This window comes from Panthera onca, chromosome B3 (assembly GCF_046562875.1).
Source record: "Panthera onca isolate mPanOnc1 chromosome B3, mPanOnc1 haplotype 2, whole genome shotgun sequence".
Taxonomy (NCBI): domain Eukaryota; kingdom Metazoa; phylum Chordata; class Mammalia; order Carnivora; family Felidae; genus Panthera; species Panthera onca.
The window spans coordinates 115,604,323-115,631,374 of NC_138344.1; the positions used below are offsets into that span (position 1 = coordinate 115,604,323).

Sequence of the window (27,052 nt, forward strand, 5' to 3'; positions counted from 1 at the left end):
GTACCTGGGAAGCTAAAGACACAAAATCCGTTTGGAGGCAGAGCGGATGCTCCTGAAATCATCGCCAACATAAAGAGGCCAGGGGATGCAGGCTGGCAGCCGGCTACAGGCCAGCAGTGCTTTGTTCTATTTTTCAACGGCCCGCGCTGGATGGAGCACGCACTCCCTTCATCATTCCCACCAAGCCCTATAGCTTCACACCAGCGGCTTCACAGACGTACTGACCCTGGAAGACATCTGAGCTTGCCACGCTAATATCCTCTACGTGCTCTCAGGTAGCGTGTGTTCAGCACGAGGCGACTACTTAGCAATGACCACAGTGATGGACTGTCGGGAGGAAGCGGCCAGGTTTGCGCTGAGCACAGGAAAATGGGTAAGGTTTGGACCGGCAGAGACACGAGGCAAGGCCACCCCGGGAAGCAAGGTTATTCCCATGGCAAGGGTGTAATGAGGCCTCAGTGGCCCGGAAGCACAGAGTGTATTCCAGGGGAAAGAGGAAACCAGCTTGGCTTAAGGGGAAAGTGCCTTTAGAGGAAGAGAGAGATAAAGGCAGCAAAGACCTCATGAGAAGTTTCGGGTGACATCCAAACCAAAGAAGGCGGGTGTGGTTAGTCCCAACCAAATGCAGTCCACCACTCACCCCTGGTTTTCAGCTATGAAGCTAAGAGTAAATTGATCAGCTCTTAATGAAATGTGGCTGCTATGGCTCTATGAGTAGGACAGCAATAGCATTCCTAATTCTATAAAACCAAAGCACTATAGGGCCACGTGAAGCAATTCAGCGAGACGCCCCAGCCGCCCAAAAGCAGTGTGCCAGCAACGGCGTGGTGACTGGGAACACAAGCTGAGGGGTCAGGCCTGGGTACTAAGTCTGCTCTCAGGACTGGAGGTGAGATCCTAGAGAAATGGATGACTCCTTGGAGTCTCAGTTTCCTCATCTGTAAAATAAAGACATTCATAGTCTTTACTCTGCAGGGTTGCTGTAAGAATTAAAACAGAATCTACATGAAATGCTCAGACAGTGCCTGACCTAAAGAGAGCACTCATTTTATATATATTATATATATATATATATATATATATATATATTTTTTTTTTTTTTTTTTTTTTTTTTTTTTTTGAGAGAGAGAGAGCGAGTGCATGCACTTGTGGGGGAGGGACACAGAGAGACAGAATCCCAAGCACGCTCCACGCTGTCTGCGCAGAACCCGGCAAGGGGCTCAAACTCACAAAACCATGAGATCATGACCTGAACCCAAATCAAGAGTCAGACACTTAACCAACTGAGCCACCCAGGTGCCCCAATCGCATCAGTTGTATTATTATTGTTACTGTTATTATTAAGGGTTTGGTTTAGTTAATATAGCATATCTAAGTAGCAGAAGACTGTGCAACCTTTAAATACCTCGTGGTGGAAGAATATTTATTTACGTAACAAGTCACGACCCGCTGACAAGGAGGGCAGCATGAAAGCATGCTACACGGTTATTAGGATTTCCTGTGTATGATTCTGGGTAAAAAACACACATAAATGCAAAAACTGGAAAAACTGCTTTACCTCTATGTTTTTCTGTCTTTTCTAAGAGGAGAAAAGAACTGATTTAATAATAAAAGTAATAACACAACCTTCACTTTGGGCAAGGCTTTTCAATGTCCAAAGCTTTTTCCTATGATCTCATTTTTACACTAATGTAAGCTTGAATGACCGCTATTAAACTGCTATTCTGCCAAATGCCTGTAAGCCAAAATCCAGAAATCCATCTCCTTACCCCCAAAAGGGCAATCTTTCCACTAAAAGACCATCTTTCACTGACACCTTTGCTAACCATCAAGTCTCTGGTTTTCCCCAGTGGATGGAGCAGAGACACAAATCCAATTATATAGCCAAGGTTTTCTGCAAGTAGTTTAAGAAGGGATGTTTAAGTTAACGATGCAATATGGTAAAGTAGTAAAAACCATTAGTTAAATCGGGGGACTGAGCCACACGTCCCAAGGCCTGGCTAACCTTGTTTGGCTCTATGATGCTTAATATCTGAAGTAATAGTTCTTCCCAATGCATGTCCCACATTAAGATGCCATGGTAAGACCGCCAGCTGCTTCCACCACCGGCCTCCCCTGGCAGCAGACCCTGATTACTAGCTGGGCTCGCTGCCACCCAGATTAAAGCCCTGCCTCTCCCAGCCTCCTCTGCGCCAGCCATGGCTATATGATTACATTCTGGCCAATTAATGCAAGCAGATGTGTCTTGCTGGACTTCTGGGAGGTTCATGGGAGCCAACTCAGTGTCAGGAGCACCTTTTTCTGTGCTTCTGCTTTTTGTCCCCCTTCAGGCCTGTTACTTGGACCAAATAACTGGCATTTCAGCAGCCATCTTAGACCATAAGGCAAGCCTAAGGATGCAACCCACGTACTGGGCTGCTGTGAAAAATAGGAGCCTGGGTCCCTGACGACACTGTGGTGTTCTTAACCCTGCAGACCTCTTTTCAAAGACAAATGAATGTATACTTTGTTTTAGCCACTGATATTTTGGTTTTTAGGTGATGCGCAGCCAACCCTAAACTTATTGAGGATTATGGACCAATATAGGACGCTACACATGTTCCACTGCCAGTTAACAGCACGTGACTTTTAAAAGTAGGTGACTAGGATAATAAAGCATTTTAATAAATCACCTTTTTCCTGAATCTTTTGTAACATATGTTTATCACCAACTACTTTCCTTTTTCCACAAAGACAGCCCCAATATATACATTCTCTTTTCTCTAGTGGTTCTAAGTCAACTAACACGTAGGATTCATAGCATTCTGCCCTCACATGACAGCGACCAAAATCCAACTCTCTGGAACCAAGAAAAAAACAGGCCAGTGTACCCAGGTCTGCAAAAACACTAAGTTCTGACTCTCCAACTGGTGGGTAAAAACTAGCACAACATTATTTTAAATGATTAAAATGATTTTCAAGTCACGCCCACAGAGCAATGGAGTAAAAACAACAACGCCATCAAGGCTCATATTGGATTTATACAGTCCTGGCAAACAGCCACCACAGACAAATTTCAAGAAGCTACCCCAGCTCCCATGAGAGATACACAGCAGACATCAATATCAGCACCAACCACACAGCCCAATGGACTATGCACGTTTCTGGGCATCTGTTACCGTGAGGAGGTCAAGGGTCATACTGCCCCATGTAAGTCCAACTCTCGTCACGGCATAGTACACCTGAGGGCTCCACCTTGGCAATCCTAAAGCCCCCTAAAGACAAAGAAAGACCAGGGTTTTGTCTCTCAGATGACAGAATGGCATTGAGGTCTCTTGCCATCTCCTGCAACAAGTAAACTTTTCCTTCACAAGAACCTAGACTTCCATACATAATCTCACAAAAGGCAAATCCTTGTGTTTAGCTTAAATTACACCCAAGTTTGAAACTTCTTGGAGGAAATGATTGACTTTTACAGTTCCATCATCCTAGCCCAAGTTTTTAAGATTAGAGCACTTTGCCTACTTCTCCCAGCATGATAAGAAAAAATAAAGTTCACTTTCTACATTACATTTTCTACCAACTCATCTGCTTATTCTTACCCCATCATCCAAAGCAAAGTCTAGGCAGAAATGTGAAAAGGGTCACCAAAAGTTTTAGCTTATTTAAACATTTACAGAACAGAATTTGAGAGGAGGGATGAGAATAATCGTATTTTATTTTATGGAACTTAAATCCCTTACATGCATTATATCTAATGTTCCATGCTTTTGCAAGGATGAATTTTTCTATTGTTAAGGGTGAAGAAGGCGCAGGTAGAAGAGATAAGGGTAAGAAAGGCTATCTTAAAGTAAATTAGAAAATATATATTGGGGTGTGTGTGTATTTACTTTAAGGGTAAGAAAGTCTATTTTAAAGTAAATTGGAAAATATATATTTGTGTGTGTGTGTATTTACTTTAAAAACATTTAGAAGGATAGGTCAAATGTAATACTTATGCTTCCTGAAGGAAAACATTATGGGTTACCTTTCTCTCTCTCTCTTTCTTTTTTATCTACACTTACTAACTTTTGTACAACAAAAACATGCATTACTTGTATAATTTTACTTATTATTTTAAAAAATTTAAAAAGTATTTTTAAAAAAAAATTTTTTTAACGTTTATTTATTTTTGAGACAGAGAGAGACAGAGCATGAATGGGGGAGGGGCAGAGAGAGAGGGAGACACAGAATCGGAAGCAGGCTCCAGGCTCTGAGCCATCAGCCCAGAGCCCGATGCGGGGCTCGAACTCACAGACCGCGAGATCGTGACCTGAGCCGAAGTCGGACGTTCAACCGACTGAGCCACCCAGGCGCCCCAAAAAGTATTTTTTAAAGTAAACAGATTCACAATAGTATTAACAGAAAAATAAACCACATCTGGAACAGCTCGGAACAAAGTCTGAAGGATTTCTGGGCTCAATGCTGAAGAAGACAGAGAGCAAAGTTCCAGGGACCCACACCAGTCTCCAAAACCCTAACTCCTTCCTCTCTGGACAGGATGCTCAAAGTGATTTCTATACCATTTAACAAATTTTATCCTCTACACCACACAGTTCAGGCAAGAGAGAGCACGAATCACCACACAAAAGCAGCATAGTCCCAGCACCTGCCGATTCTGCCAAGGAGACTGGTTTCTACCAACTTACCATGTAATTATGTCTAACACTTGCTTTACAATCCAGTTTATGGATTCTGGATGTTTAATAAACAGTTACTACTCAGTTCCCTGCTATTAAACACTAGGTAGTTACAACAATTAATTAATAATACCCGTAGGCTATCAGGAGTCCATAATACTACCAGCTGGTCAAGCTCTCCCGGTTGACATTATCATCTGGATCGGCCTCGCAGCTCAAAGAACATGCTTCTTTTTCCTTATGGCCCCTTCCCTAGTGGGTACCTCAAATTGGGGTGCTCAGGCAGAATGCATGCAGGCAATATATATTTGCATTACCTGCTGTTCCTCCAAAGGGGAAAACCCCTTTTGTAATTACAGACACACTTCCCTCAAGTGGAAAAATAAAGCTATGTACATATGTGGATTTTTGCACAGCATATCAGGATTATACACTGCCAACCTTGCCTGCTAGTATGAGCTCAAAATTATCCCAACCCCCTGAGCTGCCTCATTCTTCTTTTCCTATACCAATTTTTCCTGGCACTCATTGTACCCCTACATCTCAACTCAAGGATGGGATGGTTTTAAGCAAGGAATTTCACTGCCCACTGAGATTCCATTAGGAATCCACTCCCACCAAGCCATGGACTGAGTATAAAAAGTGTTCTTGAGCCCTCCAGCCCCACCTCTTCATACTCACTGTTACTGGACTTAAGGTCGCGGTGGATGATGGGGACAATTGCCTCATCATGTAAGTAGTTCATCCCTCTGGCAATCTGCACAGCCCAGTTCACCAGGATGTCCGGGGGAATCCTTTTCCCAGATAACACTCTATTCAAAGGCCCTCCACGTGCAAACTCCATGACCAAGCAGAGGTTGGGTTCCTTCAGACACACACCCCTAAGGGCAATGATGTTGGGGTGCTTCAGCATGGCAAAGAGCTTGGCCTCCTGGCGAACATTCTCTATGGTTTGGCTGATGTCCTCATCGGGGTCGTGGCGAGCTGCTTTCACGGCAACCTCATCCCCTATCCAGAAAGCACGATAGACCTTCCCAAAGCCCCCGATGCCAATAATCTCTTCCAGGGTTAGCTCCGCAAAATCAATCTCTAACACTGAGAAAGAAAAGAAAAAAAGAAGTCAAAAACATTCTGAAAACACCCTTGAATCACCCATTTACCTGGAGGGTTAACAGCAAGTTGTCTGTTCACTTGGCTTTTTTGTCTCCCCACTGTAAGGAAAACTCCAAAAGGGCAGGAAATGTTAACCTCTTGCATTATTCTTAATGACTAGCACATAGCAGGCATTCAACAAATATTCATGTAATAATTTCTATTTGGGACATCATACAGAATGTCATACCAAGACAAGCCATTTTAACTAAAGGGAACACAGACGGAGATCGTTTTACTGTGTACTAGATGAGGAGAAGCGTACAACCCAGTGACAAGGCAGCCACACAACAACCAAACCACGGTGTGAAAAGAACCTTTAGAACAGTATAATCAGATCAGGAAAAACACCAACTCCCACTGCAGGACAAGGATTAAGAGGGTGAGTGGGAAAGGATTCTCAGGGAAAGCAACATTGGGAATGCACCCTAAAGAATGAGTCTGCTAGAGGGGAGCACCTGGCTGGCTCGGTCAGTAGAACATGCAACTCGTGACCTCGGGGTTATGAGTTTGAGCCCCATACTGGGTGTAGAGATCACTTAAAAATAAAATCTTAGAAAATGAGTGGGAGGGATCCCATCAGGCAGTGAAGATCAGGGGTGGGAGAAGGGCAATCCAAGCAAAGGGAAGGTCACGAGCAAGAACATGGGGCATGAGAGTATATGGCATATTAAGAACTGTAGGGAGTCCAGTATGGCTGCATTAGATGCATTAGGATACAAAATGAGGCTCAAAGTGTTGTTGGGGTCACCTAGGCTGTGAAATGTTTTAAAAGTCATTCTGAGAGGCTTGAACTTCACACTGTGAATGATAGGACTAGTGCATTTTTAAGTAGAGGAGTGCTTTTAGACTGGGACTTAGAAAGGACATCGACTCTGGCAGCCATGGGGACTATAACCTGGCGGATGGGGAGCCTACTGCAAAAAGGTACCACTAAGGAGGCCACTGAAGTAACCCAGGCATGCAAACACCAAGGTCTGAATAGCAGCAACAGTGAAGACAGAGAGTGTGCAGTAAACTGGGAGGATATTTTCAAAACGCGGTTCTACCAGGACCTGGTGACTAGGATATGTGGGAAAGGAGCCTCCCAGGAGACATCTTACTCCAGAAGTCACCTGCTCCACAGCTCTATCCTGATTCTCCCAGTACCACACCCAACCACTCATCTTCTTTCCAATGCAGAGTTTGAATCTAGGGTACCTGATTATATCTTCTGCTCTGTTTGGAAAGGCTTCCATGGATAGATAATAATAGCTATCAGTGATTATAAATCTTGAGCTAGATAAGGTGTTGCTATATGAGTAAAGTGCTATTTTATGTTTCTCTCATGAAAACCCTGTGCTGTGTCTTCTCAGTTTGTCTTTACCTGGCTGACTCCTATTCAACCCTCAGGTCTCAGCTTAAACAAAATCTCCTAAGGGAACTTTTCCTAACCCTTGTCTCAATGAGGTCAGGCCCCCATCAAACATATCCATAACAGTCTCTGTTTGGCAAGACTCAGCAAGGTTTAATTACTTGTTCAGTGCCTGCTGTCCTGCTAGATTGTGAGATTCACAAGGGCAGATTCTGTCTGCTTTACTCACCACTGTACTCATCCTGCTGAACACTCGGCAGGTAAGTGATAGTCAAGTAAAATGGGGGCAAAATCTAACTCAGTAGGGACTAAACCAAACTCAGACAGACCTGAAAAGTTAAAAAAAAAAAAAAATGCATTGGACCTCCTGAAACAGATAGAGACAATAAGGTTGCTAAAAAACAAAACAAAAAAAAAAAAGAAGAAAACAAAGATACATTTCTGAACTTTTGGCAAGATCAGAAGAGGAAATGCCCACTGCTGTTCTCTTCCTTCCTCAGCCAGCTCCAGGATGCCCCCATCTTCCACTCAGATGTTGGCAGTCCTCAAACCTCTATTCTCCCTGAATTAGAGTATTCCTAGCCTATCTAGGGCTAACATTCATTTGTAGTTTACAATGCAACTGGCAGTCTGCACAAAGGAATACAAAAAGTTATACAGAAGGTATAGCCCATCTTGACCCAAAAGTTTCAGCTGTTCGAGCTTTTCATCTCAATCTGGCACTCTTCTTGAAGAATCAATGGTGTGGCTGGTCCTGCAGACAAACAATCAACATCTGTTCTACAATTCTCTACATGATCTTTCAGAGGCCCGAAAGTTAAGAACTACATTTCCCAGACTCCCTTACCGCTACTGTTCTGCTTCTGCCAATTAGATGCACAAGATAAGGAAGGTAGAAGTGAGATGGACACCATATTCTTGCTTTTCTCCTGACAAGCATGGCTGTGGAGAAGGAGGATTTTCCTGCATGTCAGCCATTAGCTCTGGGCAGATGGAGAAAGGAATGTCGTAAGGTCAAGTGGTTGCCTAATCTCTGGACAGTAACTACAAGAGGGCGTTCCTAAGATTGACAGCTTCAATGTCACCCCCTGATTCTGTACGTTTCTAATTAGAGAAGTGGTGGCTTGCCGGGTGGGCCAGGTCTGCAATGTTCTGAGAGTTGTTCCCACAGATCCAGCTAAGAGCCCCTTCTCCCTGCCCTCCCAACATTTCTGTAAGCACTCATTTTCCTGTGCTAACTCACTTTCTGCTTAAAATAGCTTAAATGTTGCTGGGTCCTAAAATGAATCCTGATTACTAATTCTTGTCTTATCTCATTTATATGAATGAGAAAAACATGGGTATATTAAGGGGCTGTTAGAAACTCTCTTGGAAAGGAGCGCCTGGGTGGCTCTGTGGGTCCGACTCTTGATTTCGGCTCAGGTCACGATCCTAGGGTCATGGGATTGAGCTCTGCACAGAGTTCTATGCTGAGCGTGGAGCCTGCTTAAGATTCTTTCCCCACCCCACCCCCGTGCACCTCTCCCTGACTTGTGTTCTCACTCATACACACACTCTCTTTCTCTCTCCATCTCAAATAAAAGAAAAAAAGAAAAAAGAAAAAGGAAACCCTCTTGGAGAAATATGTAAGTTATGTCAGGACTCTCCTTGGTCATGGAGGGAAGGAACATTCACTTTTCTTTTCTTTTTTTTTTTTTTTTAAGATTTTATTCTTAAGTAATCTCTACGCCCAATGTGGGGCTTGAATTCATGACCCTGAGATTGAGTCGCAGGCTCTAATGAGCCAGCCAGGTACCTCAAACATTCACTTTTTCTAACAGCTTCTACACTGATGAAAAGATAGGTCTCTGCAACAAGTTGGCATTTACACATCTTATTTCCTCAACTGAATATCTGAATTTTCCTTAAGGGAATAAACTGTTCAGTATTTTGTTTTATACCCTCCCTTCTTTCCTCTGTTCTGAGGCATAGTTGTAAACACACAGGACGTGTTAAGTACTTATTTAAACGTACAAGGATTTAAAAGAAGGGATTCTGAATCAGGGTGCTGAAAGGACAGCTCCTCAAATGGCATTTCACAGAAGACGGAAAACCTCTGTGGGGAAGGGAAAGTGATAATGTCTCTCTGGTAGAACATAAACTCTCAGGTTCTTGCTAACTAGCTAAGGAAATAGTATGACCAGCCTTCAAGAAAAGTATAGAGCACAGCTTGCAAGCAGATAGAAGACAGAACAGTGAGGACTGGGGGGAGGGTACTTTCTTTTCTCCTCCCTGTGAAGATTCCTTTGGGTAGGAACTAGACCTTCACTGCAGCTGAGAGAATGTGGGGCTCTCCTTTCCCCCTCCAGTCAAGACCTGGTTTTAAGTAAAAATCAGGTCAAGTCACATTCAGTACATTTTTCAGTTTCTGTGGATGGATATTTTCAGGAATATCAAGAACAAAACCTTATTTCTTTCGTTTTTGCAGTCAAGATGTTATTCTCTCTCAATTGTATTCTTGGAAACTAAATGTATAGGCACATTCTGGTGGGTTTGGGCGAGTGAATGGTACACACGTGACTCATTTAAAAATCCCAAGTATGCCTGAAAATACGTTCTTATGTTTCTAGTAGATGTAAGAAAAAAATGTAAATTAGTAATAACCTTAATTTATACCCTGCTTGAAAACAGACACAATCCTCCTATAAAGAAACTGTTTTTTTTTTTTTAAATAACCTAGGGCTATTTATCTCTCATGATGATAAATTTGGAACTGTACATTTTTCCTCTTTCGCTAAAAAAAAAAAAAGATGAATGAGTTCCTAGGTTATTTGTATTTGTCAGCTCCATGGAAAGCTAAACTTTCATATCTACATTGGTGGGGATAACTGCACTATGAAAATATTAGATGATTTCTAGTATCACTATTTTTTTAAAATTTGTCACAAGGTTTGGTAACTTCCCCTCTTTTGTTTTGAATGAAGTTTGAAACAAAATTTTCAGTTTGAAAAGCAATATTTGAAACTAAAACTGAACATTATTACTTAACTGAGTGTCTGCTGTTCTTAATCTAATGTCACAATTCATGCCTCAAAGGAGAAATTCAAAAGGGTAACTGGGGAAAAGCTGTCAGTGGCTCAATTTTATTCCAAGTCTTTGGAGACAAGGTTGCCAATCACCTTTATTTTCTGAGTGACACTAACTGAACTGGTGGACGCAGGAGACCCATCAGAGCACCTGTTAGCAACTTCCCATGTTCACTTTACCAAAGCACTGCACTGAAATGATGTATTTACATCACCAATCTCCCTCAGGCATGACTTACAAGCACCTCCTTATCTTATTATTTCTTTATCTCTTGGTATTTAACACAGTATCCATCTTTCACAAGGCACTCTAATTGGTTTTTGGATGAAATTAAACTTTCTGAATTATCAAGAATTAATCCCATTCAAGTTCAGAACTCGTGGTGAGACTAAATAAGTTACCAGGACCTTCAAAAATCATGTTCTTCAAGTCAGTTCTTTTAAGAAGCACAAAGTACTCCCTACTTTCTCATCATCTGAATTCTACATACAGGAATCTAGTCTACCCAAGGTAACTTTTGTTACATTAAAGATTAAGTCCTGGCTCTGTGCTGTCAGTTCAGAGCCTGGAGCTTGCTTAGGATTCTGTCTCTCTCTCTCTCTCTCTCTCTCTGCCCCTCCCCCACTCACGCTCTGTCTCTATCAAAAAATGAAGAAAGGATAAAAAAAATTTTTTTTAAGATTAAGTCCTGGGCACCTAATGGAGGAGCTGCTAATGTAGCACACTGTGGACACATCTGGTGTTCTGCAGATGAGTTCTTCCAGCCCAAGTCATATTCACTCTTGACTGCTCGACAGCTGGAAGTACAGACATTAAAGAAACGGAGTCCCTGCTCAGGAGCCTCACATAGCTCTCCTACTCTGACATTAGCTGTAAAAAAAAAAAAAAAAAAAAATCACAAGAAGTCACCCACAAAGAAACTCACAATTTGACTTCTGTTTAAAACTACACTGTGTCTAATATGCCAGGCCATTCTTCCAATATCTCTTCCAATATGTGACCATGTTCACCTTCAACACTATTTCAGACCCGTATGCTAGGACCCTTAGCCTACACCTTCCCAGTACTACAGGCAAAAAGATTTAACAGTCAGAAACAATTTAAAGTCATTTGTCCCCTCCAGGCTTTCTATAGATCAAATTGTAGAAACACGAAGTTTTAAATTGAATGAGAGGGAGATAAAAACAAAGGGAACTAAGGATTTGAACATCAATTTGATAGTCAAAACACCAATAAAAAAGGAGAACAGAAAAATAAGGAAAGAGGTTGTGACTTTCATATTAAGTGATGTTATTTTATAAACATCTTAAATAAAGTAACACAATTCTTCAGGTGAAAATAAGTTATAGCACCAGAAAGATAAATGGTTTGTTTGTTTCAGAAAGATAAATGTTACGAATGAAATTTAAAAATTCGATGCCTGAAGTTGGCCCTTGGAATGATTTTTTTAATTGACTAAAATGCAAAGTATACAAAATCTGGAATAAACAATAATAAATATGTGTTAACAAAACCTGTATTAGCAAGAAAGAAATTATGAGAACCCTCAAATATAAAACAGTGTAAACTGCACAGAAGATATTTACATCTTTCTTCTAAAACCACCTAGCAGAACTGATTAAGGGATTCTAATGGCAATTTAAGTCCTTTAAAACAAAACAAAACAAAACAAAACAAAACAGGGAATTTTATTGCAGGGTGTGGAACAGGGGGCTCCTGGGAAACTGATGAAAACCAGGACACTGGAAGAAAGGCCCTGGGAGGGACCCGTGGGCATGGTCCGCTTGAGATTTGGCAAATACCAAATATAGGCAAGGATCTAGGATGAGAAGAAAGGAGAAACGTATTATGTGAACAGCCTGGGTGTCAAGAGACTGGGATTTAGCCACTCTCACGGGGGAAGATCTTTTTCCCTCTCTAATCATTTCTCACCCCATCACCTGCTTCTCCACACACTAGACCCTTCTCAGTGAGACTCCTAAAGGTACAACTTCTGAGATTCATGATTGCGATCCAAGAAATAGGCAAGACGTTTCAAAGACACTTCCGACCCGAGTTCACACAGGCTTCCGGGACTTGAGAGCCGGCCCAGCCAGCCCTGCGGGAGACACCCCCATCTGCTCCCTAGCAAATGCCTTGAAGGGGCGGGGACAGGCGGCAGAAGAGGTCAGGAAGGTCCCTGATTTGGGGACTAAGGTTAGGACAGAAACTACCAGCTGGCCTGAAATCCTTCCACAGTTGCGGGGACCGGGGAGTGGGAAATGGGGAGATTCTCACGCTGGGGCTTCAGGATGTGGAAAGCAGACGCTGCCGCTGAGGTGGTCAGATGAAGGTTAAGGAACCCGAGCGCCTGAGGTTCCAGGCAAGGCCTGCGGCATCTCTACCTTACCCATCGCACCCACCAAAGCCCCTACAGCGCGAGCGCGCGCGCACACACCCACCCGCGGGTCAATCATTCCCCACCCGTTACGAGACCACCCCTAGGCCTCCAGCCCCCCCTCCCCGCCCGGCCCCGCGGCCCCGCCTTCGCCTTACACTGAATGGGCGGGTAGCAACTGGGGTCCTCGCCGCCGTGCTGGCAACGACTGGAGAAGGCGCTGCGCGGGGTCACGTAGTTGCTGGGGAAGATGCCCACCCGCTGGTTCAGCTGCCCGGTCCACCAGCCCTCGTCGCCGGACACCTGCGAGTCCTTGGACAGCACCTCCACCACGTCGCCCAGCCGCAGGGTCAGCTCGTCCTCGCCTGCAGCCTCGTACTCGAACACCGCCGTCCAGTAGGGCAGCGGTGCTTCGGGACCCAGCTCCCCGGGGGCCGCCGCCGCCTCCTCCTCCTCTTCCTCCTCCTCCTCGGCCGCGGCCCCCGCTCCATCCTCCCCCGGCGGGGCGGCAGCGGCGGCGCTCGCCAGGCAGCCGAGAAGCGCTCTGGAGGGCTCCATGGAGCGGCCGATCCATAGGGTGCGGGGCTGCCGCCGCCCGCAGGAACCGCCGCCGCCTATTGTTCATGCGGCTCCGCAGAGCTGGGGGGACCCCCCTCCCCCGACGGCGGCCGCAGGTAGGGCCCGGGCTGGCGGGGCGGGGAGAGCCGGCTCGCTGGGGCTGGCGCGGAGCGGCGACAAGTGCGCCGAGCGCGAGTGCTCACCGCGGCATGGGGGCGCGGCGGGCCCGAGCCCCCGCCTTCGCGCTCGCCCCCCCGGGGCGGCCTGGCCACCTCCGCCGCGGGTACCTGCTCGCGCAGCCGGTGCCCGCAGCCGCCCGCTGGCCGCCGCTCCCCTTTCCGCGCCGCGCCCCGCCCCCAGCGCCGCCCGCACGCCCGGGACCACCTGACGCGGACCTGGCTCCGCCCCAGCCCTGCGGACCCGAAGGGGCGGGGCCGCCCGGCACCGGGCCCACCCCCCCCACGCCAGCCCGCCCTCCCATTGGCCGCGGCCGACCGTCCGCAGGTTCCTCCCGCCTGCCACCCGCCCGCCCCTCTCCACCCCCGGCGCCTACGTGTCCCTCCCCCGAGGCCCCGCCCCCTTTTGCGGGCTCTCATTCTCAACCCCAGGTCGACCCATTTCCCTCTCCCATTGGCCCGCGGCGGCTCCAACCATTGGTCCGCGCTACCTGTCCATTTCTTGCGAGAGTTCAACACCTCCTGGCTGGAGGAGGCTGCGGCCTCATTGGGTGCATGCGGAGGGATGGGTGGACCCAGAAAGGTAAGGCCGAGCCTCCATTCAGACCAAAAAGGCTGTAGGAGGCTGCGCCCTTTGTTTGCTGGCGTAGGGCAGGGGCCCCGTTGGCCAGCACCTGTGCTCTTGATCCTAAAGTGAGCTTTTGAGAGGGGGCAGAGGAAGAGAGCTGGGTTGTACCTCCCCGCCCAGAGCCCTTTCTTCTCTAGCTCCCTCCTGCAGTTGGGTTCTCCCCGCTCTTGGATGTGCGTCTGCCCCTGTCCAACCAGGTGGATCAGCTTCCGCTCCCAGCCCCACTCCCACCCAGGAAACCTTTAATCTCTATAAGGCCTTTAGGCCCATTGGAACGTTCTTTAGAAGCACTCTTAAAACTACAGTTCCCGCCCTTTTCACACAGTTCCCGCCTTTGTAAGAGATTCCAATCTTTTTAGAATTGGCACTTTTTAGAATTCAGAGAGAATGAATGAGAGACCACCTTACTGGGGCTTCAAACCGAGGCCGGAAAGCTCAGTTTGAAAACTATCCGTGAAGAGAGGGCTTGGCCTCTCTGAAGAGACTCGGTTTTTCTACTTTTGCTCGAATGAATTGCACCTCAGATCATGCTGATCTCTAGAAATCAGATTAAGAACCAAAGTAGAATATACACACGGGCCAATGCTACAGTTCATGATCAAGGACCAACCTTTTCCTACATGTTTTTATTATCCTCCATTTCTCAAACATTAGGAAAGTGAGGTAAGTGGCCCCGAATACTTCCTCTTTGTTGTAATCCTATCATAGTAATGTAGATTTCCAAGGAGAAAGTTTTCTGACATTTCAAAACAAGTCAGCGCTAAAAGGTCCAGCTCAATCTCTACCAAACCGTGAACCCCTTTTCCCTGATCAGTGGCACGAGTAAATACAATTTGCTTGGCAAGAGTTGGTGCTTCACTGCGTATTTTCCGTTTAGTTTTAGCTGGAGGTTGATTGTTAGACGAGCTGGAGACAGTGGAACAATCTGTAAAGGTAATCAGGGCCGGCATCTTCAGCCCTGTCCCAACTAGCTGCATGATCGTGGGCAAGTACTTAACACTGTAGTTCAGCCTGCTCATCCTTTAAGTGAGGGGGACCAACTTGAAGATCTGTGTTCTTGTAGGCCCCACATTCTGTGGTTTTCATAAAAGTATGGCTACACTGTATACCTAGGCATCCCACACATTGGAAGTCTTGGAACTTCTGAAGAGCATCCAGGGTAGGTCTTGAGGAAGGACTTCTGAGGAAACACCATAAAACAATGTTCAGCTTCTTATCTGAACATCGGACTGGAAAAGATATGGATGAGTCCTTGAGTAAATTTGCTGGGTTTTGTTCAACCTCAAACAAACTATTCCACCTTCAAGCAGAAGAGCAGGAAAGTGGGGGCGGGGGGGGGGGTAGATGTATTCGGTTTTAAAAAAAAAAGACCATAAGAAAAAAGATTTTTCTTGATAATCTTGGAGGGAAAATAAATTTTTCCTAGACACACACACAGAGAAATAGAAACAGAAACAACTAGGAAGATAGAAAGCTGTCAGTGGTAGATCTCTTTCAAGTAGTAGGATTTTTTTTTAATTTTTTTTTTAATGTTTATTCATTTTAGAGACAGAGAGAGACAGAGCATGAATGGGGGAAGGTCAGAGAGAGAGGGAGACACAGAATCCGAAACAGGCTCCAGGCTCCGAGCTGTCAGCACAGAGCCCGACGCGGGGCTCGACCGCGAGATCATGACCTGAGCCGAAGTCAGTCGCCCAACTGACTGAGCCACCCAGGTGCCCCTCAAGTAGTAGGATTTTTGACGTGGTTTTAGAGTGGTGGGCATCCAGAGCTGACGGCCAAGAAAGAATTCTTGAGACATCTTTGGTGCAAAAAGGTGATTTCATTAAAGCACGGGGACAGGACCCGTGGGCAGAAAGAGCTGCACTGGGGTTCTGATGGGTGACTGGTTATATATCTTCAGGCTGGGAGGGGGTTAGGGATAGTGAAAGTCTAAGGAATTTTGGATGCAAGGTTTCCAGGACTTTGAGGGGGCTAGCTGTTGTTAGGAAAATGTTATTTATCATTGTCTAATAAAACTTTAGTCATGAGACCCTTAAGATATATATCAGTGAGGCATATGCTTGGAGGATGATTGCCAACATATATCTTGAGGGCGGCAGTAAAGATAAAGGAAGTTTCCAAAGGAATTTTTATATGTCAAAGTAGACTTACAGGATTCTGGGGGATCAGGATCACGTTAAGCTAAGATTCCCTTTTGCCTTTAGCAAAGTGTCATCATCGAGGCAGCTGAGCTCCTAGAGAGAGATCACTCTGCCTGTCTCAAGGACTTGTCAATGGGCTGTAGGCCGTAAGGGAATTTAATTTTTCATTTGCCTGTTTCCTACATCATTATGAGTGATTGGGAAATTTTTATTGTCATTTTGTTGATTGGTAATTTTATATGTTTTACTGTAGCTTTTTTGATCTCCACTCTTCTCCCCCACCCCCACCCAGAGAAGAGGAAAAAAAAAAGATCCTTGATCCCTCTCAGTAGGAAGAGTCTAACTCCTTATATAATTTAAATCTTTAATACGTAGCATGTGTTTAGGACTTCATGAAGAGTCATTCATCAAACATTTCAAGAAGTCATTCAGTAAATATTTGTCCAATGGATAAGTGCTAGAAATTCAAATGAGGGAAGATCCTTTGGGTTAAAGTTGTGGAGCAGGGTTTCAAGGAAGACGTGGAACTAAAGCCAGTCCTGGAGGGGTAGAGGGTGGAGCAGGGAAGAACCCACACCCAGGAAAAACAGGAGAGTAAGGGCACAGCCACAGAGGCGGGAATGGAATGAGTAGGCTCGTCTGAATGGAATAAAGGATGAGAAGGAACTGAAAATAGGTTGAGACCAGATTCTAGAGAACCTTGTAATTGCTTGAATCATACTAATAATTATTTAGTTGATTATTTGTAATTATTTAATGTCCAGTTTGTTCACCATCAGGATAGAAACCCGTCTGTCTGGTTCTCTACAGTTCGCCCAGCACCTCAAGAGTGCCTAGCACATAACTGGCTCTCAGTACCTATTTGTGACTGAATGGCTACCTTGAATACCAAGCTAAGAAGCCTGGCTTCTGTTTAGCAATTAAAAGGCTATCACTGAAAGCTTTTGCACAGAGCTGTGAGGTGATGAAATGTCTCTGTCACCTAGGACCAAGAGATGAGGAATGCGTAAGGAGGTGCTTAAGGTGGGCACTGAAGGATGTATGCAGCTTGATAACGGAGACTAGAAAGTGTGGACGAGGAAATCAATGTAATAGACAGCAGTGGCACAAAATACCAGCCTGCAAAGAGGAGAGAGTGCAGAAAGGGAGTTGTGGGAAGTGAAATTGACCAACTAAAAAACGGGCAGATGGCAAAAGACTTTGAAAGCCGGGTGGAATTACCAAGATTTTACCATTGTTAAGTTCTTGAGGAGAGGTTGACAAATATCACCCAGAAAAGGACCATTTGCTCCACCATACTGAAAAGTATAGCATAAAGCGGGGAGAGAATAATAGCGATCAGCGATGCAAGTTGGCACCAGACTTCTGTCAGATCATGATTTATCCTGGCTCTGTTCATTAAAAACTGTGCGACTTTGCGCAAGGTGCCTGTCTGAGCCTCAGTTTCCTCATTGTTAAATAGGTATAACAATAGAAACTCCTTTTTCTAGAAGCTTATAGGATTAAATGAGACCAGTCATACAAAAGCTCTCAGCATGCTGCTTAGCGCCCACTAAATATTCAGCACGTTTACTTCCTTCTTTGCTCCACTCATCACCCTCAGAAACAGCCTTTCATCACACCCAAGGAAACTGCAGAGGCTTCCTGACTGGGAGTTCAACTATGGTTTTTCTGTCTAAAAAAGAGAAGGGAGGCAAAAGGAAGGAGAAGAGAGAAGGGAGGAAGGATGGGAGAAAAGAAGGAAGGGAGGACAGATGGAGGTAGGGAGTAAACAGAAGGGGAAAAAAAGCAGACTGATGGTTAAGTCTGGGGCCTTGGACTCTGACAGAATCGGAATCCATACTCACTGTTTGCCATTAGGCAAGTTAATCTCCCAGTGTTGCAGATCCCTCTTTAGGAAAGTGGGGATGATAATACTTCTCTCGGGGCACCTGGGTGGCTCTATACATTGAGCGTCTGACTCTTGATTTCAGCTCAGGTCATGATTTCACAGTTTGTGGGACTGAGCCCCACAATCTGTGCTGTCTGTGGTGACAGCGCAGAGCCTGCTTGGGATTCTCTCTCTTCCTCTCTCTTTCTGCCCCTCCACCCGCACTCTCTTCTCTCTCAAAAAAAAAAAAAAAAAAAAAAAAAAAAAAAAAAAAATTAAAAAATGTAAGATGTACTTATTTGCTGATCAAAGAAGTATGCTATTATAAATGATTATGAAAACATTTAATGATGTGGAAATGTGCTTAATATAATGATAAATGAAAAATGAGTGAAAAAAAAACCCTTTATACTGTTAAAAACATGACAGCAGACCCCAAATGGAGTCACTTATGCTAAGCCCTGTGTCACCAAGTTGAGACTTATTTACAGTTTCGGTCTCTCCCAGAAATGGAGTCTTAATCTGGTCAATGCGAATCACCCAGTCAGCACTCGTGAGGTCTTCTGCCTGATAGACACTGGCCATGCCCTAAAGGAAAGTGATTTTGCTATAACCAATCCACTTGTTGTCCAATTAACTTCCTTGTTCCTGCTTCTTCCACCTGTAAAAGTCTTCCATTTTGCGCAGCTCCCGAGAGCTCCTTTCTGTCTGCGAGGTGGGATGCTACCCAATTCATGAATCATTGGATAAAGCCAATAAGATCTGTAAAACCTACTCGGGTTGAATTTTGTTTTTTAACAATACAGCGTGATCACAAATGTGTGTGTGCACGTGCATTTGCATAGTATCAACATCTTTAGTTATTTCTGAGCTGCGTGGTGGGATGTGGGTAACTTGTATTGCCTTCACTTTGCTTTTCTTTATTTTCCAGGCAGCCAAAATAACCATGTAACACTTTTGTAATTAGAATAAAGACCCACAAAATTTTTTTTTTTTTTTTTTTTGTAATCTGAAGTAAATTTTAAGCCAAAAGCACTATTGTTAGTTGGAGAGAGGGTAGAGGAGGGAAGAAACTAGAACCCAAGGATGACTGTAATAATGATGTTAATAACAACAGTGACAATGGCTACTATGAATTTAGGGCTGTGTGCCATGCACTGTTCACAATCTGTTTTATTTGTCAGAGTCTTTAACGGCTGTTTCAAGCAAACAAAAAGGTCCTAGAATATAAACAGTCCAGTACTTCCCTAGCCTTCCTACCTCCTGGAGGGAACATTCTTGGTTATGTGCAGACAGGTACGTGGCTACTTACTTTTAGAACTAATTTAGGATAGCTATGGCCTCACCTAACACTGGCATAGACTTCTTTTGTTTTACAGCTTTTCAGCTTGTTCTTTAAATCACACTGGTGACAAAGATTTAGCTGAAATTTCCACTCTCCGCTTTGCTTTTGAGATTTATGCCGTCTTATCTAAAAAAAAAAATCCATTTAATGATTTCTGTTATTTGTTATTGAAACAAACCAGAGAGACGTGATGAATGAGCAGCTCTCACAATTGTCCATGAAAAATGTATTTTACGACAGGCGGGCTATTTAGTCACAGGCTTGGCACAGCAACACCCTCTTAGAGACGGTGGTAGACAACTGTGCCACCGTGTGGTATTGAGGGGTATGGAGGCAAATTTTTTCTTTTTCTTTTTTTTAATGACTTTAATACTTTTACACTTTAAGTGCGGAAAGTAACCTTACTGGCCACTGGGTGGAGCTCTCTCTATTTGTTGTGGAAACTAAGACCCAGACAAGTGTTCTCCACCTGGGCTTGAAGGCTTGAACCCAAATCTTCAGACCCTTTGTTGCCAAACAGCTACTTCCAGCTCTAGATGTTCACCCAAGGATGTCTTCATGTCAACTTCGGGGAAGTTCAGAGCCATCTAGTGCCGACTCAGTCTTACATCCAAGGAAACCAAAGCCTAGAGAGGCTAAATGACTTGCTAAAGGATCCACAGCTAATGTTGTGTCCCTTGTTTATTATTCCATTCGCTCATTTACTCACCAAATATTTAGACATGTGCCTACTATGTGTCAGGTGCTGTTCAAGGCACTGGAGATACAATAGTGAGCAAAATAGACAAAAATCCCTTCATACATCTTATCTTCTAACGGGGGAAACAGACAAACAAGATAAACAATCAAAATAATATGTAGTATTAAAGAGGAATCAATGCTAAGAAGAAGAAAAGGTGGGGTGGGGAGTGGGGGGAGAGGGGTCACATTTCAGAGTGACCAGACTAGGTCGCTTTCACAAGGTGCCTTTTGAAATAAAGATCTGAAGGAACTGAGAAAAACAGCCATACTGATATGGGAGGAGAACATTCAGGCAGAGGAAACAACCTAGCAGGAGGGAGAATTTCAGGCTAGGAGGAGGTAGGAGATAGAGGTCATGGGGGAGCCAGATCATGTGGGACTTTCAGGTCAAAGAAGGACCTGGGCTTTTACTTTGAGTGACATGGGAGCCACTTGGGGGTTTTCAGCAGAGGAGTGGTGTGGTCTGACTCAGGACAGAAGCACCAGGGCTTCCAGGCTCACAGTGGGCTGCAGAAAACAAGGGCAGAGACAGACAAGGAGGCTCTTCAGTGATCCTGGCAAGTGATTACGGCAGGTTGGGACAAGGGAGGTGACAGTGGTATGGTAAAAGGTGGCCCCACACTAACCAAAGAGGCAGCGTCCCCAACCCCTGACCCTCTCCTTTTCCTGCCACACGAGATTATTTTATTAAAAAGCTCAAAGGAGGGGTGCCTGGGTGGCTCAGTCGATTAAGCGTCCAACTTCGGCTCAGGTCATGATCTCGCAGTTTGTGAGTTCAAGCCCCATGTCAGGCTCTGTGCTGACAGCTCGGACAGAGCCTGGAGCCTGCTTTTGATTCTGTGTCTCCCCCTCTCTCTGCCCTGCCCCAGCTCATTCTCTGTCTCTCTCTGTCTCTCAAAAATGAATAAATGTGGAAAAATTTAAAAAAAAAACCTCAAAGGAAATAAAAAAGAAGGTGGCCCCAATTTTAAAATCAATCTAGCTTTGCTGATGGGTCAGAACGGGTATGAAAGAGGAATCAAGGATGACACCAAGGGGTCTTTGGCCTGAGCAGATAGGAGCATAGCATTGTCATTACTGGAGATTGGGAGCAGCACCTCAGCAGTGTGCTGTTAGACCTACCGAGTGTGAGGTCACTCCTCCATACCCCAGGGGATAGGTCAGGTGGGCAGTCCATTACATATGTCTGGAGTTCAGCCAAGGATCATTAAATGGTAACAGTCACTCAATAAAAACATCACTTCCATAAGGTGACTAGGGAAAAAAAAACAAAAAACGGGGTGCCTGGGTGGCTCAGTCGGTTAAATGTCTAACTCTTGATTTTGACTCATGTCATGATCTCAGGGTCTTGGGATCGAGCCCTATGTCAGGGCTCTGCACTGAGAATGCAGCCTGCTTGAGATTCTCTCTCCCTGTCTTTCTGCCCCTCTCCCTTGCATGCTAAATAAAATAGAATAGAATAGAATAAAATAATAAAACAAAACAAAATAAGTGTACCATAATGACTAGAAAACCTCCAGGCCCAAATTATACAATACTTCCTATTTTAGCATTGGGCTTTCCAGATCTCTACCCAAAGAAACTTCTTAAAATGGCTCTGCTTTGCGTAGTTGACAGCTGTTAACCTTTTGCTCACAGACATGAGACACGAGTCTCCTGACACCTGTTAGGCCTTTAGGAGGATGGTTGCGTGTTTCCTGGGTTAAGGGATGAAGCCTGCGTGAGGTCAGCAGGAGCCCCAGAGGGTGGCCCCGCCAGGCCTGTGAAACATGAGGAAAGCTATCCTGTGCTTCCTGTTTTACTAAAGGTAGAGGAGATCCCAGTGTCAGGACTTCCCTTCCTTTGCTTCCTTGGGTTTCATTGTGCACCGGTCAGGTGCGGTTGCTTGCAGCTGTGTGGTCTGTTTCTTTGCTATTGTATTACCTGCCCTTGACACGCCCACAATAGCTCTGTACAAGGGAGGACTGACATTCCTTATTTTGCGTCGTCTCCTCTCTTGGAGACAAGGGCAAGGGTGGCAGAGTGACTGAGCGCTTCTTGAGTACCAGGCAGTAGTTTAGGAGCTGATCCATATGCCCTCACTTAGTATACAAAGACCAGATGTGCCACTGATTGTGATAACAACTGACCTTCAAACAGTGGTTTGCAGTTCCAAAGACACTTCTATGGAGGCACCTGGGTGGCTCAGTCGGTGAGCATCGGTCATGAGCTCATGGTTTGTGAGTTCGAGCCCCGCGTCAGGCTCTGTGCTGACAGCTCAGAGCCTGGAGACTCCTTCGGGTTTTGTCTCTCTCTCTGCCCTTCCCCCGCTTGTGCTCTGTCTGAATCCCACTTCTGCTATGACTTGCTGTGTGGTCTGGGACAATTTACTTAAATTCTCTGTTAAGCCTCTTTCTTCAACTGCAAAATGGGGATAAAAAAATCATACCTATTTCCTAAAGTGGTTTTTTTTTTAAAGTTTATTTATTTTGAGGGGAGGAGGGGCAGAGAGAGGGAGAGAAAGAATCTGAAGCAGGCTTTGCACTGTGAGCACAGAGCCTGACGTGGGGCTCGATTCCACAAACTGTGAGATCATAACCTGAGCCGAGATATAGGGTCGGATGCTTAACCAACTGAGCCACCCAGGTGCCCCCTTAAAGTGTTTTCTTAAGAGCTTCGCTGAGGTATAATCAATACAAAAAGAACTACACACATTCAATGTGTACAGTTTAAAAAAATTTTTTTAATGTTTATTCATTTTTTGAGAGGCAGAGAGAGAGACAAAGCATGAGTGGGGGAGGAACAGAGACAGAGAGAGACACAGAATCCGAAGCAGGCTCCAGGCTCTGAACTGAGAGCACAGAGCCCGACGGGGGACTCGAACTCACAAACCGTGAGATCATGACCTGAGCCGAAGTCGGACGCTCCACCGACTGAGCCACCCAGGTGCCCCTCAATGTATACAGTTTTATGATTTCAGATACATGCAAACATCCGAGGCCTAAAGTGGTTTCAAGGATTAAGTGAGGTGATACACGGGTAGCACTAAAAACAATGCCTGGAACATAATGATCCCTCAATTAAGGCGGAAATGATTACATTACCTCTTTGGGCCCTCAAAAACTTCCTGTCAGTTGGAAAGTCTTTTTAGCCAAGGCTCAAGAGGCTCAGAGAGGCTATTCAATGTGATAATGCGGTAGTAAGGAGCAGCACTGGACCCCCTTCGATTCCCAGGCTTTTTCCCCACTCGGAATCGATTCCTCCAAGAGTGTTGGTTCTGTGTTACACAAACCAAACTTTCCCACCACATCTCCTGGTGTCCACCGGCTTTGTCCTTGTGAAAGGACACACGGGGGTTGCAGGGGGGTGATGGCAAAATGAACTCACCTTCTCAGGCCCATCAGCCTGTCAGGCCTGTGCCAAGCACTTCTTGGGCATTTTCCGCTTCATCTTCACCAAAAAAACCATACCCTGCGTACTTTCAATAACCCCTTTGTATAAAAAGTGGGCCCCACAGCCATTAAGTGACAGGAGCGGTACCAGTTGGAGCAGAACCCAAGATCTGCCCAGGTTTACCCACAGGAAGCCTTCCATCAGGAGTTTATCTCCGTGCAAAATTCACTGCACTGGAGAGACTCCCTTTTAGGACTCAGAAGGGACTGGGGTGGGGAGGCAGATGGGACGTGCCCAACGTTGACCCCTGGGGCAGCCCACTCAGCCTTCATCGCTGCTTCTCTTTCTTCCTCCCAAACACAGAGGGCTGGGGCCAGGTTGACCACCTCCCCCCTCCACTTCAGAGGCAACGTAGCCTCTCCCTCAGAGAATTCCCAGTTCTGACCCAGTGTGGACTTAATCCCATGCCCTGTTACCATTTCTGACGGGGCACTTGCAGCCCTCTCTCCGGCCCCCCAGCCGCCTGCCTAAGGGTTAGGCGTCTGCAGTTACCTCTTGCCTCTTGACACGGAAGTTCCCATGCTCCACTTCTGGGCCTCTGGCATGTTATGAGTAGAAGTTTTCTCTCATGCTGAAATGGAACCATTTCCCCATTCATATGCAGGCTGGATGTGGAAGAATAGAAAACCTCTGAAGAGGACACCGGGGTGGTTCAGTCGGCGTCCCACTTGATCTCACGGTTGGTGAGTTTGAGCCCCGCATCGGGCTCTCTGCTGTCAGCACGAAGCCAGCTTCAGATCCTCTGTCCCCCTCTGTGTGCCCCTCCCCTGCTTGCACTTTCTCAAAAGACAACCTCTGAGGGCTTGGCCTGAGCTTTGGTTTTGACGTGAGGAGCCTGGTGTCTTTTTTTCCCTCCCTTTCTCCAGCCTCCCTTCCTTCCAACGTACTTACATTCCTCCCTCTCTCCCCTCCGTCCCCTCTTCCTTCCCTCTTCCCCGGCTCCCTCCCTTCCTCCCTTTAAAGAGAATGGTGCTCTCCATGCTGGGCTGCAGGTGCGCCAGGGGCAGAATTGCAACAGACAGCTTGAGCAAGCACTGAAGATCTTGCTACTCCTACCTGAAGCAGCCTCCTTGCTAAACTGGGCGAGCTAGGTTCCCAAAGAGCACTTTGCACACTTCAGGTGTCTTTGGTTTAGGGCGTGGATTTGGCTAGGTGTGACTGGTCTGCTCCTAATTTAAGCCGCTGGTTGTAAATATAGGTCTTAGTGCCTATTAATAACCCACAGTCAGCACACTTGTCTCCTGTTACTCCAATTACTGCAACCATGACCCCCTGTCTTCCCTGCCTCCCCCCTGCCCCACAGCTCAACATGCACAGGCTGAGCCATCCGGGTACCTCGTGAGCTGTAGCTGGGCCTGCCGTGTGGCCGGCCGTTCAGTATATCTCCCTTTCTCTCTTCGGAGCCATGACACTAAGTCACTAATAGGGGTAGGTGAGAAGGAAAGAGGAAAATAAAATAATATCGATTTATTCCAATAAATCTTGAAACCCTTAAACTTATACCCCTGGGCTCCTTCCCATCATTAGCTAGGACAACAGTGGTCCTGGTTCTCAGAGCTCCCAAGGTCTGTGGTTTGGATAAGGAGCCTTTCCACTGGGTAGGATTGCCACAGGTGCTGAATCCACTAAAAGCCACGGAAGTTTCTCTTTTTGTCTGTGAAGTCTCCAGCGCCCCCATTCTGTTTGCTCCCTCCTGTCGGCTTCTCTCCTTTTTATAACTTGTTGCCAAAAAAGAACTTGAAACTTGAGGTATAAATAAATAGTTCCACAAGTATTACCTGAAATGGGGATTTGAAACTTAAGAGGAACCAAAAGAAGCATCTTGATAGAGGAAAACAAGAACTCTAGGAGAGGGGCACCTGGGTGGCTCAGTCAGTTGAGTGTCCAGCTCTTGATTTCAGCTCAGGTCATGATCCCAGGGTTGTGGGATCGAGCCTTGCGTCGGGATCTGCGCTGCGCATGGAGCTTGCTTAAGATCCCCTCTCTTTCTCCCTCTGCCCTTTGCACTTGCCCTCTCTCCCAAAAAATAAAAATAAAAAAGAACTCTAGGAGAAACTGTCCTGTGTTCTATATCCTTAGTTACCAACTGGCCCTCTCTTGCCCACAGCTTCCTCTTCCATAAAACGGGGATGCCAATCCATACCTACCTTGGTGTAGAGGACGACACCAGATTGTTTCTCAAGATCTCTTCCAGCTCGGGAGAAACAGAGCTTAACAGATGAATGGCTGCTACCAGCAAGCTGGGGAAAAGGAATCCAGAGCCTGTGATTTCCAAGAGCCTTTGTGGTTGGTGCCCCTGAAACCAGACTGCCAAGTGTGGCCTGTGCAGCATGAATATGAGGCCCTGACAGTATCTGACAATACTAATATCATCCTCAGGCCCTTTTGTAATTCAATCACCTCATAATTAACCTGTTATAATTCCACTGCTTCCTGTAGACATCGCTTCCTCTGCCTAGAGAATTCCTTTAAGACCTAGCTCCAAAGCTCTGCACGCTGGGAACCCTTTCCTGACTATCCTAAAGACACACAGGTGGCTTCCTCTCTGGGAAGGACTGACCCGTAGGACTGACCCACACTCAGAGCCCCCAGCACTTTGCACTACCATCTGCTCCCCATCCTGGATCATCAGGCCTTTGAGAGAAAGGACTTGGCCTCTTCATCTTTGTGGGCACAGTTCTTATATGTCTTCCTTGAAGGGAGAGAGATAATAGTGCTTATATAACTATCTCCTATCTATAAAGAGGTGGGACGATGGGCACAAAGGGGTGAAGTGACTTGCCCAGGTCAGTTGGATAATTGGCGTAACAGGAAGATCCAACCCAGTTCGGAGACCATAAAACCCTCGTAGGTATCCCTTACTGCTTCCTGTCATGTAGTAGAAAGCTTCCCAACATGGTACTGTCCTCCTCAGCTTCTTTCTCCTTTTTCTCCCATCAAGTTCAAGTTCAAATGTCAGACAGCTAAAATAGCTGAGTCAAGGGGCACCTGGGTGGCTCAGTCAGGTAAGCGACAGACTCTTGGTTTCCACTCAAATCATGATCTCATAGTTCATGAGATCAAGCCCCACACTGGGCTCTGCGTAGTGCGGAGCCTGCTTGGGATTCTCTCTCTCTCCCTCTCTCTCTCTCTGCCCTTCTCGTGTTCTTTCTCTCTCTTTCAAAATAAAGAAATAAACTTTAAAAATAAAATACAATAGCCGAGTCAAGTCCCAAGGAAATGATAGTTTTAATAACCTTCCTTCTTTTCTTGTTTGTCTACCTCCTCTGACAAAGACCCTTTCTGGAGAGCTGAGGCTGTTCTGGAGGCCTCTAACGTCAGAGTCTTGGCCCTTTGCCTTAAGGTATGATCTTTCTAAGCTGCTACATGACCCTCTTGCCCAGTTGGCAACCTAGTGTAAGCCACAGCATAACTGGGGACTCTTGAGGGCTCATCTGCATTATAATACTCTGCACCTCAATTTTCTTATCTGTAAAAATAGACATTCAACTGGTTGAGCATCAATTAGATGCCACCATGTATGGAGCCCAGAGCTAGGCATTACAGATATA

At 45.6% G+C, this 27,052-nt stretch overlaps 1 protein-coding gene and 1 long non-coding RNA gene across 2 annotated transcripts in view; one reads left to right on the forward strand and one right to left on the reverse strand.

Annotated features, from left to right (window-relative positions):
* The window catches only part of MAP3K9 (mitogen-activated protein kinase kinase kinase 9), an 81,254-nt gene extending 67,711 nt beyond the window's left edge, over positions 1–13,543 (reverse strand). The window contains exons 1-2 of the mRNA XM_060620190.3: positions 12,766–13,543; positions 5,340–5,753 (exon numbers count right to left, since the gene is read on the reverse strand). Coding sequence (XP_060476173.1) covers positions 5,340–5,753; positions 12,766–13,165 — 814 coding nt within the window. The 5' untranslated portion in view covers positions 13,166–13,543. The remainder of the gene's footprint in view (positions 1–5,339; positions 5,754–12,765) is intronic.
* A 245-nt stretch (positions 13,544–13,788) lies between these two features.
* LOC132670061 (uncharacterized) lies at positions 13,789–26,697 on the forward strand. Its single transcript, XR_009606405.1, has 4 exons — positions 13,789–13,924; positions 14,847–14,902; positions 24,106–24,184; positions 25,609–26,697. It is a non-coding gene; the product is annotated as an uncharacterized LOC132670061 (long non-coding RNA).
* Positions 26,698–27,052: the final 355 nt, after the last annotated feature.